The 14,544-nt window shown below is 34.7% G+C and overlaps 1 protein-coding gene across 4 annotated transcripts in view; it reads left to right on the forward strand.

The window, feature by feature from the left end:
- The window catches only part of NF1 (neurofibromin 1), a 240,837-nt gene that overhangs the window by 50,674 nt on the left and 175,619 nt on the right, over positions 1 to 14,544 (forward strand). For all 4 annotated transcript variants that reach the window (XM_046677878.1, XM_046677879.1, XM_046677880.1 and 1 more), the window contains exons 2-4: positions 6,597 to 6,740; positions 8,423 to 8,506; positions 11,755 to 11,945. In XM_046677878.1, coding sequence (XP_046533834.1) covers positions 6,597 to 6,740; positions 8,423 to 8,506; positions 11,755 to 11,945 — 419 coding nt within the window. The remainder of the gene's footprint in view (positions 1 to 6,596; positions 6,741 to 8,422; positions 8,507 to 11,754; positions 11,946 to 14,544) is intronic.

A 14,544-nucleotide genomic window follows, 5' to 3' on the forward strand; every position in this document is an offset into this window, starting at 1 on the left:
CCACTATGAGTGACCAATTTGTTTTTGGGTTTTTTTTGGTATCATTATGAACTCATGGATTTAAATACATATATTTAGGAAACTTTCTGTTGACTTATACATGTAAAAAATGCACAAATGTATGTAAATATACAGCTCAATAGATGTTCACAGAGTAAACACACCAGTGTAACCAGTGCCCAGTTCAAGAAATAAAACAACGCTAGCAACCTAGAAATCCCTCCTTCCCCTGCACTTCCTTCCAGTCATTACCTGCTCTTTCCAAGGGTTTCTACTTTCCTGACCTGAATGGAGCGTGTTTTTGAAATCTGTATAACGTAATCATACAGTAAGCGATCTTTTGTTCTGACTTCTTTAACTCAGTATTATATTTGTGAAATTAAGCTTATAGTTGTAAGTCATTCTCATTGCTGTATAGTTTTTATTTGTTTGAATATACCACTTTTTTTTTTTTTTTAACTATTTCTGCTATTGATAGATATTTGGAGTGTTTCCAGTTTTGGGAAATTATGAAAGTGCTGCTAAAACATTGTTGTCCATATCTTTTGGTGAATATACGTACACATTTCTGTTGGGTATATACGTAGTGAAATTGCTGAGTGTGTGTATGTCTCATTTTAGTAGATAATGCCAGACGGTTTTCCAAAGTAATTGCTGATTTACACTCCTAGTAGTAGTGTTGCAGAGTTCCAGTTGCTGTGGTTTGCCCCTGTTTATATAGCATGTAGCCCTTCAGGGCTTATAATTGAGAACTGGGTGTGTTTACTAGGGTCCCTCTGCTAGCAGTTTCTGAACAATAGTCTTTTGTTTTCTTGAGGCTGTGAGACTTTGAAATTCTGCTCTGCTTTTCAGAAGTTTTTGGCTTAGCTTTTTACCCTTTTCCACCCGATTATGCATTTGAAACGCCTTCATATCTTCAGTTTTGTCATCCGGCCCTCGGTAATGACCAAAATCTCAGATGGTTTCTCTTTCCCTCAACAGAGGTATTTGCTTGGGAAAAGTCTTATTTCTGAGTCTTTTTTTGCCTCGATTCTACAAATGCCCCAGGAAGGAAACTAGCTGCAGAAGATCGCCTTACCTCTCCATAGTTCACCCCTCTTTGGAAACTTCGCCTATCTCGTCCTCATTCTTTCAGTAGCTCTTTAAAATCTTTAAACAGATGATTTTTGTATTTCATCTTTTTTTGTGTATGTGAGTTTGGGGGAAGGAGGCGTTGTTTTGCTGTGAATTACTCTATCTTACATGGAATCAGAACTGTGTATTAAAACATTTTTGGTGTTTAAAAAATTAAAATGGTTGTCCTTAACAGTATTTGAATTATTCCATTTTTGGTTATGTGAGAGACTGCAAAATTCATTCCTGAGTCTTTTTGACTCGACCCTTTGATAGCTTTCTTGCTATCTGGTATGACAAGATTTTCCAGGTTCGTCATGTTCCTTTTTGCCTCAGTCATGGAATCAGTCATGTCCTGAAGGGGTCCTGAGTCCTTTTGCTGGGAAATGGCATTTCAAGATCACAATTGGGTAGGGTGTTCGTTACTGCAGGGCTGGTTGTTTTCAGTAGACAGAGGTAGAAAGTATTTTGTTTTCTTAATACATTAACAGTTCTTATAGATACTTATAATTCCAACTCAAGCTCTACAGGGTTTTTACTTTACTATTCTGCTCCTGTGCATAGAATTTCAGTTTTTAACGACACCAAGAGTGATAGAATTAAAATATCACATAATTATTCATTTCCTTGATCCCACAATACACAGGATCAAGATTTATCTTCATTTTTTTGACCTTAGGGTATGTTTCACTAGGAATGTACAGTCAACCTAATATGATGTAAAATAACTTAGAATAGTTCCTTTCTTTGTGATTATGCCATTAAAAATTTGGATACAAATTTCAGTTCACTTGTTTATTTTTGAATTCTATTTTTAAAACTTTTAATTTTATATTTATATGTATTACATAATTCTTTCTTTCTTTTTTTTTTTTTAAAGATTTTATTTTTCCTTTTCCTCCCCAAAGCCACCTGGTACATGGTTGTATATTTTTAGTCGTGGGTCCTTCTAGTCGTGACATGTGGGACACCACCTCAGCATGGCTTGATGAGCGGTGCCATGTCCGCACCCAGGATCCGAACTGGCGAAACCTGGGCTGCAGAAGCAGAGTGCGTGAACTTAACCACTCGGCCACAGTGCCAGCCCCTGTATTACATAATTCTAAAAGGAAATCTATAAAAACAGGGAATATCAGTTCTATCCCTGTCACCTCTACTTTATTTCCTTCCACTCCCTAGAAGTAACAACTTAAAAGTTTTTACATTTCATCCTTCTACTGTTGTGTTTTTTAATATAAGAATATATATATATGTATGTTTTTTTCCCCTTTCTTTCTCCTCCCCTTTCTTACACAAAAGGTAGCATACTGTCTACCCTTTGCTGTACCTTATTTTTTTAACATAAGGATATATCCTGAAGACTAGTCTATAGTTTGATGAATTTGGACTCATTTTGGTCATATTTTTTATATTACATTTATATTTATACAAGTCTTTTATTTAAGTAATCTTTTATTGTATGGTCTATGTTGTTTGCTCTCTCAGCATATATTTTGGTCTTTCAGAAGGTTTCTATATGTGGGTTAAGTCAGGGAAGCAGATTGTGTAATGGGATAAGGGATTTATTATGGACATTAGACTGTAAACAATTTGGAGAGGATTGGCGAGGTGAAGATCTGGAAGGGGGAGTTGCAGTATCAGAGAAGGAGTCACTAACCAGCTCCCACAAATCAGTGGCAATGGGCAGACAAGTCGGAGCTTTTAGGGAATCTGAGAAGCCAAGTATGTCCAGCCACTGAAGTGGACTGTGAAGGAGAAGCTTGGGGAGAGCCCTGTGGGAAGCAAGAGCCCTATGTAGTTCTCACCTCTGTTAAGTCTCCACGTAAGCATCTGGTGGTAGGCTTGGGCCACTACTGACACAACACAAACCAGCAGTTTGTATTTTTGTTCTGTTGGTTATCTTTATATTGATACCTTTATATGGTGCTCTAATTTCTTCCATTTGTGGGGAGGGGGAGTTATTATATGTTAATTTTCTTCTATAAGCAGTATTGAAATTAAGTAATAACCTCTTCTCATCTCCTTCTCCCCCAGCATTTGGCTTGAAATAATACTCTTTCACCTTTAGTTAACGCCATAAGTCAATCAGGAATTATTTCCTACTTTTTATATGCTCTCACTACCCTCTCCCCATTTCTGATAATTGTACTGTATCTATACTATCAGCACATAAAGCAATGACATAGTATGCTTTCTCCCTAATTACCATCATTTATTCTCAATTCTTTTAGTAAATGTATGTTTAATGATCCCTCTTAATATATATGTGTCTCCTGTTGTTTTGGTTGTCTGAGGCATATTCTTCAGTAGATTCCTCAGGAAGGGCTCAGGGGAACAACATTTCCTTGGTTTTGCAGTTCAGAACAGTTTGATTGTCACTTTTATACTTGGAAGTCAGTTTGCCTGCGTATAAAATCCTTGGTTTACTTTTTCTTCTCTTGAGAATCTTAAATATGTTATTCCATTGTCTGTTAGCATGAAGTATTGTCAAAGTCTGATGACAGTCTGATTTTTGTTTCTTGTGTAAGTGACTTTTTTTGCCTGGATGTTCAACGTATTTTTTTTTCTTGTTCACAGAAGGTCAATAATTTTACTAAAATATGTTCTGGTATTGGTTATTCTGGATCAGTTTTTCCAGGCATGCAATATGCCTTTTAAATACATAGTTTCAAGTATTTAAAAAAAAAATTTCAGTGTATTTAAAAAAAATTTCAGCAGAGTTTTCTTGAATTCTAGTTTATAATATTCATTCTATTCCATTGATTTGGTTTCCTTCTTTGAGGACTCCTGTTATACATATGTTGGATTTTGTTTGTCTGTCTTCTGTCACTTCATTGTAAATCCTCCTCTCATGTTTCATTCTTTTGATACTACAGTTTTCCTCCTGTTTACTTTCTTTTTCTCTTGAAGTATTATCTTTTGTTTTATTCACTCTTGTTTATCTTCTAATAAGTCTTCACTTCTGAAGTGACGTTTTTTCTAATTCTTTCCTGTGTTCTATCAACTTTTTTCTATTTGCAATTCTAATTTATGTTATTTTATATCTTTAATCATTTTCTTAATTTCTCTTTGCTCATTTTGAAATGATAATTTACAGTTCATTTGTTGGTGAACAGTATTTTGGACATGGTTTCATTTTCTTTTGCAATGTTGTTCTGTCTTAGTCTTTTTTCTCATAATAACTTCACAAATGATTTGACTACAGTCTTTTCTGTTGCTCCTTTTTAATGTGAAATTATTTTTCCTGAATTGGTAGGAGAGAATTGTGGGCCAGGATAGCTTTCTATCTTCATGGTTCTAGAGCTCACTCTTCTGTTGTTTTCATGAAATTGAACAAATACATTGTCTCATCCTTTCTGAGCTCTCTTGGCTTTCTTCCTCTTTTCCACCTTTATCTGCACCTTTTCCTTTGCCCCTCTTGTCCTTGTTGTTGTCAGTGTGGAGTGAATCTCAGCAATTTTTTCCTCAATGTGGGTTTCATCCTGGAAGTGGGTGCTTCTTCAGCTTGTTAGTTTAGAACTGTGCCATCCAGTGGGGTCCAATGGCTACTTAAATTTAAGTAAATTAAATTTAAATAAAATTAAACATTTGATTTCTTATCTGCATTAGCCATGTAACAAGCACTTAATAGACACATGTAGCTAGTGGCTACTGTATTGAGCATTGTTGATATTGTAGACCTTTTTGCACGTATGTGTAAATTGCATTGTGCAAAAAACCCTGTGTTTCAGCTAATGTTCTTAACTTGGCTTGCTGTGCTTTTCATTGAGGGTGTAATACAATTTTAGGATTTTCCTCTTGTCAGATCCATCAGACATTCTGCTTCCCTCTGCTTTCTGTTGCATAGATGGGTTTGTGGTTTTGCTATTCTAGTTTCTCTGCTATTTTATGTGGGGGTATATTAGTCAGGGTTCACCAAAGAAACAGAACCAGTAGGGTGTATGTATATGTGTCTGTGTGTACATATGTATCCGTATATACATGAAAAGATTAATTGTAAGGAATTGGCTCATTTTATTATGGAGGCTGAGAAGTCCCATGCTCTGCAGTCTGCAAGCTGGAGACTCAGGAAACCTGAGAACCAGAGGAGCTGATAGTGGAGATTCCAGTCTGAGTCAGAAGGCCTGAGAATCAGGAGTGCTGAGGGCAGGAGATCAGTGTCCCAGCTCAAACAGTCAGGTGGAAGGGACAGATTCTTCCTTCTTCTGCCTTATTTGTTCTATTCAGGTCTTCAGTGGATTGGGTGGTGGCCACCCACATTGGAGGCAGGGCAAACTGCTTTGTGAGTCCACCTGTTCAAATTTCATCCGGAAATACTTTCAGAGACACACTCAGATATAATGTTTAGCCAAATATCTCTGCACCCTGTGATCCAATCAAGTTGACTTAACCTTAACCGTCTCAGGGGAATTTGGGGAGATTCACAGCCTGTATTGCAGCCACTGCCGTCTTCTAAAATCCTGTGGGGTTTTTTTGGTTTTTCAGACTTTTTCCCCCTCTGTTATCTTTATAATTAACATTATGTAATTCTATAGTGTCTGTTCTGTCCCCTCTTCTAAGCCCTAAAAATGCTTCTTCCCCTCTTTTATTATTTCTTTACTATCAAATTAGTCACCTGTTACATGGTAATCGATGAAGCAAACTTGGGCATGCCACTTGGTCTCTTTCCATCTTTGGTTGCACCATTTTAAAAATGAGAAAGCTGGACTCAGTTTCTTTTTTTTTCCACAAAGAAACCTCACCAGTGTTTTCTGTTAGTCTTGGCAGGGTCTAATATTTTAACAGTAAATATATTCATGATGCTTTCAATACAGAATGCTACTCTTGAACAGAGAGAGATGAACTTCTTGGCTGTGTGACTGAACTCCTTTTCAGATAAATGTAGCTGTGGTCCCTGTAAAGGATATTTTTTTCCATGAGATTTATCTGTTTGTTGTTCTGTTGCTCCCTCAACTGTGTACCTGATGGTAGTTATCTTACCTGAGTCAGTCTTAGTGTGTTTATTCCTGGTTGTACAGTTTGTTCTCATTTCTGAATAATCTGCAGTTATTCGACATTATTGACTTGAGATCTGGGGCATAGATATTCTTGATCCATTGTTCTTTTACTGCTTGAGTTCATTGTATAAGGGAAAGGATTGCATGCATTTCATTGCAGACATTCTCTGAAATAATTTTTAGCTACAAGGAAATAGCTCTATATCTGTGAGTCATCATTCTCTCTTATATAGTGCTGGGTAGAGATTTAATTTTGTAGATAGAGATTTATGACTTCCAGAAAGCTGCAAAAATTGGAATTTCCAAAGAATTTTAGATTTGCAATAAATGCTATTATATGTTGAAAATTGGCGCTTGACATACACTTAGATATCTTGAGATACATATATATATGTGGTTGATAAAATCTCATGATTTTCAATGAGAAATAGAGTTCTTCTGGTCATTTTCAGGTGTTGGCTAACATGGTTTTTATTTTTTCCTCAGCTTCCAATAAAAACAGGACAGCAGAACACACATACCAAAGTCAGTACGGAGCATAACAAGGAATGTCTTATCAATATTTCCAAGTACAAGTTTTCTCTGGTTATAAGCGGCCTCACCACTATCTTAAAGAATGTTAACAATATGGTGAGTATTTGACTTACTGTTTGGTGGGGGAGTCTGCTTTGGTCTGTTTTTGATTAAAAAATTTGGAGCAGCATATTTTGAAGTATGGAAAGGTGTTTTCTGTGGACTCTGGATATAAACATTCATCTTATTTTGTGATTGAGCACGGGTAATCTTCTAACTTTCATTTTGGCTTTTAATTCTTTCCCTTAGATAGTTCTCTTATTTGTGTCCCTATCTCCTTTTCCATTATTTTTCTAGAATTAGAATTTCACGCAGACTTTGTGTCATATATGAATTGATCATAGTAATCTATTAAAATCTTTTCCTTTGCTTCTTATGTGAATATTTACATATCAGATTGTCCCAGTCTTAAGTAGATGATAAATAAAATATGACCTGTAGTCCTAAAATGTGAGATTGCTTTGATGAAGATATTATTTCAAACTTCTTCCTCTAACCTGTGACAGATTCCATAGTAGTTAGAACCCGTTGTTGAAACAGTTTTCCTCAAATACCAATTTCATCAAGTAATTCCACTGTCAAAACCTCATAATTACTTTTTTTTGCCCTGTTTTATAGAATCTGTTTACATTTCCTAGACTTCAAGGTACTCCAACTATTCTCTCTCTCTACCTTTGAACATGTCATTCCTCCTGTCTCTCTCAGGTGATTCCTTCCTCTGTGTCAATTCCTATCTAAAATCTCCTTCATACTCAGTTCAAAACAACTGACCTGGATAATTCTTGATTAACTCCAAACTGCTTTGCCTGTCTTTACACTTATAACCACAATTTGTATTGTTTATATTGAGCTATGAAGTTGACTTCTGTTTGTAGATTGTGAAAATTGGTCCCATTTTTATAGTCATGCAATCTTTGGTGTGTTTTCTTCTTAAAAAATTGGTTACACAATATTCAGGCTTACAAAATTAATAAACTGGAGGTGTGGACAATCATTTGCCTTACAAAGAAATTTTATGGAAAAAAATTAAGATTTTCTGAAAAAAGCAGGATCTTTTATAAATATGTAAAGTGATTTACAGAGATACATTTGAGGTTTTTTGGAGTTCTTCTGTTGCACAGTGTGTGAGGCACAGTGGTAGAATTTTGCTGTATAAAGTGGCCGTGTTCCTAGTTAAACTGAAAATACTTAATATGTGGATCTTCTTTTCAAAGCAAAAACAGTATAGAGATGTTGACATTCATTTAGTGCTTATTGAGTAAAATGAATTGTGGAAACCTTAGTCTCTTGTTGGTAAATAGTGTATTATTCAATTTAAGGATGATGTATGCTTAAAACTCACTGTAATTGGTGTTATAGTATTTAGTTGTAAGAATTTAGACTTTGATTATGTTGTGACATTGAAGTGTGGTTAAATGCTCAAGATTCTGGTAAACATCTATATGTGTATCTAAATCCTACATATTTTTAAAGTAATAAATCAAAGTTTCTTCTTTTACTATTGTAAGGCTAATGGCAGACTGTAATAAATGCCAGCATTTTTGTTTGCATGAGAATACATTTTGTGGAAGCCTTAGGATAAAATCAGAAACAATAGGTTTAAATATAGTATAATCTTGGAGATAAAATGGAAGACTGTTGATATTCTTGATCCTTAGTTCTTCACTTTTCAGATGTGTGCTGATTTGTAGTGGAGAGTAATTGCCAACTTTCAGTGTTCTGAATATCTTTTCTTTTAGAGAATATTTGGAGAAGCTGCTGAAAAAAATTTATATCTCTCTCAGTTGATAATATTGGATACACTGGAAAAATGTCTTGCTGGGGTAAGTAAATCTATACCTAAGTAGGCAGGTTTTGTGAAATAAATTGTGAGAATGATCTGATGTACCAAAGTTTTGGTGTGAACAAGGAGAATGGTCATATGGAGTTTTTGCCTAAGATGTATCAATATGAATTTTGTTAGCAGAGCTGACCCACTAGCATAGACAAGTTTTCAAGAGAAAATTATTTTCTCATCTTTTGTAAATTAAATAGATGTTAAGTTTACTTATAAAGTGTTAAGTTTGAGCCACATACCTCTCAGGTTTTTTAGAAAAGATTTTATGATAAAGGTCACTGTTTGATTTAATTAATTTCTGTACATATTGTTAGGCCTGTGGCATTGCTTAGCTGTGAAAGAAGGTGATATGGAAGACCGAGAGTAATCTTGTTTCCCGTTGTCTGAATCTGATTTTAATATTTTACTTTTCAAATCTATATAAAAGAGAACTTAAAAAAATTAAAACGATAATTATTACTGCTAGATCCTACCTTAAGAACATTTACGTGTAAACACAAACATATAAAATGGATATGTGGAGGAGTAAAGTACAAAACAGTTCTTTCTCAGATTTCCTCTAAATAGTTATTTCAGTCTCTATCAACCAAGACTTAATTAGAATATTTTCAACAATGTTTCTCTTGTATAAAGCTAAGTGTTTTTCTATACCTCAACAGACTTAATTCTTCCTGGAAGAATGGTAGGAGTTTATGTAAATATATAAATTTAATACCTCCATTTTAAAGATCTATTTATTCAATATGTATTGGAATTAACTTATGTCTTACATTCTCTCTTGCTTTGGCAAGTCTTTTCTTTCATTCAGAATTGCTTCTCTCTTCCACGTATGTTATAGTTATTCTCTATAATAAATATAGAAGGGTGGGACTTAGATATGTGAGGACTGATTGTGTGGTTAAGAAGAAAGGGAATGGTCAGAAGCATTTGGGGAAGGGATGGAGTAGGGAGTTGGGGAAAATAATTACATTCTCATAACTCTATCCTTAGGGAAGAAAAGTATTTAAGACTATGGGCCACGAAACCTAAGTGTAATGTTTTAAACTCTTTTATTGACCCTTGACCATATTCCAAAATTGTGAGACAGTGTTTATGTTTTCTACTTAAATTGAGGGTGAGCTATTTCTGTTTTAGCTTGGTGCTTTTTATTAGTTTGTGATATGCTGTTGTTCATTTGTAAAATGGAGTGAAAGAGCAAAAGAACTATTAAAAATGATGATGAAATTGTGAAGTGGACAATTTTTAAACTCCTCCTGAGTCACCTTTTTGTAGTGGTCTTGTTACTTTGATTGTAAGTACCAGTATCAGCCACTGCCATGTTTGAATGGGGGTGAAGTGGTTTATTGCCTCGTTTAGTTCTAGGCTTTTCTCTACTAACATTGGTAATTGAGAGCTTATGGTAAATGTATTTTGGAGAATGATCGCTGATATTATTGGCCCCTGTTTAATTTGATACTCTTTGGAGATTGCCTAATTGAAACTCTAATAAGTGGGCACGGTATAACTTGTGTAATGCATAAAATATGTATTATCTTACCCTGTTGTATTGAAAATGTGGTTTTTCACCAAATTTACAGTTTAAAAAATGCTACTATTCGTATTATTGACAACTTGTGTTTTCTTGGATTGCCTTCACTGATTTTATGGTTGTCTCTTGATTTTCATTTTTAGATCAAAATAAGTTGAGGCAGTTAAAGAAGAACTGAGTCTCCAAGTACAGGTTGATCATATAAGTAGTTGAAATAGCTAAATGCAAGTGAACAAATACCAGTATTGTATTATGAGTAAAACTTTGTAGGATTTGAGGAATCTTAAGTATTTTTGTTCCTGTGTATATGACCATTATTCAAAAGATTGAACACTTTTACAGTTTTTATTGGCTTATTAATTGGAATTAGTTTCAATATCTGTATTGTTTGGTTAGGCTGTCAATAAGAAATAGGCATTATAACTTGAATTTGGAGGTTTCTGTGATGTCTATTTGCTGTCCATATATTTCAGTGTATTTGCGTCTGAAAGCACTTGGATTGCAATTACAGAACTGAACATAGCACACAGTTATAAAAAACTTTGTTCATTTTTATTGTGCCTGGTATTATCAAGATTATCATTCATATATGGATACTAAAGCCATTAGGTGAAAATGCTGAGGTAGAACAGTACATCTGCAGGATGCTTATCCATTGGTGGTTTTGTTAATTGTAGAGATTTACTGTACAAACGAGATCTCAGAGTTAACACCAAAGTTATCAAATTTGGTTTCATTAACAATGGGCCCACTGGTGCTAGGTACTCCTAATGTCATGTAATATGAACTACTGAATTACCTAAAGTGTTTAATCTGAATCTAATCACATCGTTAGGTTTAGATTCCAGCTTACAGAAAATATAGTAACTAGAAGAACAAGTTAAGTTATACCACTAAGAAATAATCAAATTAACAATATGGAACATTTTGTAAGGCAACTGGCCTATTTTCTTAAAAAAGTCAATATTATGGAAAATAAAAATGATGTATATGGAGTGCAGGGGGTGGATAGACTGAAGGAACGTAATAATCATGCTGCAATCATCAGATTGGATATTAGCTGATACAAGAGAATTGTTTATTTTTCCTTGGCGTGATGATTGTATTGAAGTTATATTGGAGAATGTCCTTATTTTTTAAGAGCTGCTGAAGAAGGTAGGAGTGAAGTCTTGTAGTGTTTGTGGCTTACTCTGAAATGGTTCAACCAAAACAAAATTATTTGTAATAAGTAATGTCTGTCTGTTTTGGTCAGTCTCCCAAAGGCACGGGTGTGTTTGCCTACCCAGGAATTTATTTGGATGTAGAGACAGATGACACTGTGAACTCACTAATGAACATGAGTAAAGTTTATCTGGAACTGACAGTCGACTGGGATTCCCAGGAGGGGAGGGGCTTCCAGGGATTTGCTGAACAGGGTAACAAGCAGGAGGGGTAGGGGTGGTGAGGAAGAATGGATGGAGGTGGGGTGGGGGGACTGGACTTTTATTGTGATTAAGAAGTGAAAGGTGAAACCATCCTCTTTGTTAGACTCGCTATAGATAGATACAGCAAACATGATGAAATATGATAATTGTTGCTTCTAGGTGATGAGTATATGGGTGTTTGTTATTCTATTTCAACTCTTATGTACGTTTGAAAATTTTCGTAATAGGGCATACATGTAAATTTAAGAAAGTTTTAGAATTATGTGATTATTTCTATTTTAGCAACCGAAGGACACAATGAGATTAGATGAAACAATGCTGGTCAAACAGTTGCTGCCAGAAATCTGCCATTTTCTTCACGCCTGTCGCGAAGGAAACCAACATGCAGCTGAACTTCGGAATTCTGCCTCTGGGGTTTTATTTTCTCTCAGTTGCAACAACTTCAATGCAGTCTTTAGTCGCATTTCTACCAGGTTAGTGTGTAAATCTACATAGGACTGTTGTAAGTAATATAAATTTAGAAGTCTTTTTTTGTCTACATAAAAATAAAAAGTTGACAGAAATCAGTTTTACCTGGGCTTCTGTAGAAATTTTATGTATTGATTTCTTTGGAATTTTTATGTAATATTGTGATATTGGTGTGTACAATTAAATATGAATACTGTTATAAACTTGAAAATCTAAATTTTAGGGAAAAATATCACCCATGCCTAGTCTTTTTTTTTTAACATGAGGTATGAATTTGTCTTCTTAACATATTATTCCTTTAAATGAAATTAGCCAATCAGATAGAATAATTGATGAGAAGTCAGAGTTCTAATGATCTCACAGCTCTACTGCTTATCACAAGATCCTAAATTTCAAAAAAAACCCCAGCAATATAGAAGCACAAGGAAGTGAGTAGTTGCACGGTAGAATTCTCCAGAAAGTGTACTGTGTTTTAAGTGTATGAACTGTAAAATCTCCCATTTGTTAAGCATTTATAGCATATGCTGTGCTATTTTATTCCCACAATATCTCTGAAATGTAGGTGATACTACCCCTATTTTACAGATAAGCAAACTAATACCCAAAGAAGTTATCAAGGTTATATGCCAAATAATGGAGCACCCAAAATTTGTCAGACTAGTTTCAGGGTCTGTTAGTTTCATTATACCAGGCTGCTTCCCTTTTCTTCTATTTTAGCCCTATCTCGATGATTCTTTTTATAATATATACTTCTCTGCTTTAAAATTGTATCATAAATAATTTAAACTTTTATTGATTGAAAATCGTCATGTGATCCTCAGTTGTGATATGCTACAGATGGAGAAATTGGTAAGGGTGGTGCTCTGGGGAATAGAATTATAACTGATGGTAGCAAGTAACTCTGCAACTTGCTTTCATGCAAATGATTTGCCTTCCTCATGTAAGAAAAGTCAAATGAGTCTTTCATTATGACTGAGTAGGAAGTATAAATCACTGAGTGATTCAGTGAATCAAAGACTGATACAGAGTAAAGAAAAACAATCCTCTTTGCTTATTGATAGCTGCATCTTTTGACTGACTTGTCTTGTGTGAACAGTGGACTTCCGTTAGATTTGTTCATTCTATTTTCCAACAGGCGTGAATGAGAACATACATCATAATTAGAGAATTTGTGCTATGGTGTTTTGGGGCAATTGGCTAACTCAGAATCCTGGAGTCTTTCTAATAAAAAATGGCATTTCTATAATCATGATGCTTGGCAACAATATTCTTCAACCTCTCATCAGAATTCCTGATGCAAAGAAAATTAAAATTTTATTTAATGGTATAATATGATTGATAATGTTGGGTAGTGTTTATACAATAAAAAAGTGTCTTCATGAAACCTTTTGAGTGATAACATTTCGTCTTCTGAGTAATAATACACTGGTTGAAGCAGCAAGGTAACAAACACCTAAGGAAAAGGAGCCATGAAAATTAAAAAAGCGAAAACAAAACAAAACCCTTTCTTTGTTTAGATGACTGCCAGACCCAGCCTTACTATTTGAAATAATCTTATATTGAAGGTAGAAAATGATCAAAAGAATAAAATGATTTTTAGTCTGTCCAAGCATGAGTTGCTTTGGACAACAGAAACTTAGCAAATGTGCCACCTTTGAAAACTCTAGAAATTTTCTAAGTCACCAAAGGCTTTATTTTATGGGATTCTTCAGCATTAGCACATGTAAAAATAGACAACTTTTGTGTATTTCCTGAATCTAGTTCACTATTTTCAGAATAGAAGTTAAGTGTGTCTGGAATAAGCCAACGTCTTTAGCTTTCAGGGGACAGACTGCTCAGAAATGGGATCTGTGAAATAGGTGTTTCAGACAACTGCATTTGCTGTTTCATTTAGTTTGTGCCAGAAATAGGAGCTGATCTCTCACCTAAAGACCATATGGTTTAATTTAGATGGATAGGACATTGCTGTCGTGGCGTTCGGGGTAAAATATACAAGTGACTAGAACGGCAGTTTTTTCTGAGGGTTGATTTTATCTCTCATATATAATAGATGAGTCAATATCATGAAAATTTGTTGTGCTTGACCATTCTACCCGTCTATAAATGTTTCTCTTTTAGGATTAACGTTAACTCTTGATATTTATGTCCTTTGCTTTTCTTTAAGGGAATATGGGCTACATGATCTTAAGACAACTTTATTATTCTGCTGAAGTATACCATATTCTATGGCTCATATTACTCTTATGGAGAGCATTAGCTGCTTTCTCCACAGAATTACTGTACAACTGCACTAGATCTGATTGTCTTGTAGTGGGGGGGCCTGTGGAATATCTAATTTGACCACCAGAAGTTCTGTTTGATTCTTTTACAAATCTGGGTTTTTTTTTTAGTGGTTTCTTATTCTTTTTCATAGTTTTTAAAATTTCTTCTCATATGTCTCTAATCATTTGAAACATACATATTTTATATTCTCTTTAAGATTGTTAAATGATCTTATGTTTGTATGTGCCAACTCTCATTCATAGTGAACTGTTCCCTCTCTGTTTTGTAAACTTTGGTTACAAATTCATCTTGAGTGCAGTCTGTATTTTCTTCGGCATTCTC

Source organism: Equus quagga, chromosome 11 (assembly GCF_021613505.1).
Source record: "Equus quagga isolate Etosha38 chromosome 11, UCLA_HA_Equagga_1.0, whole genome shotgun sequence".
Lineage (NCBI taxonomy): Eukaryota > Metazoa > Chordata > Mammalia > Perissodactyla > Equidae > Equus > Equus quagga.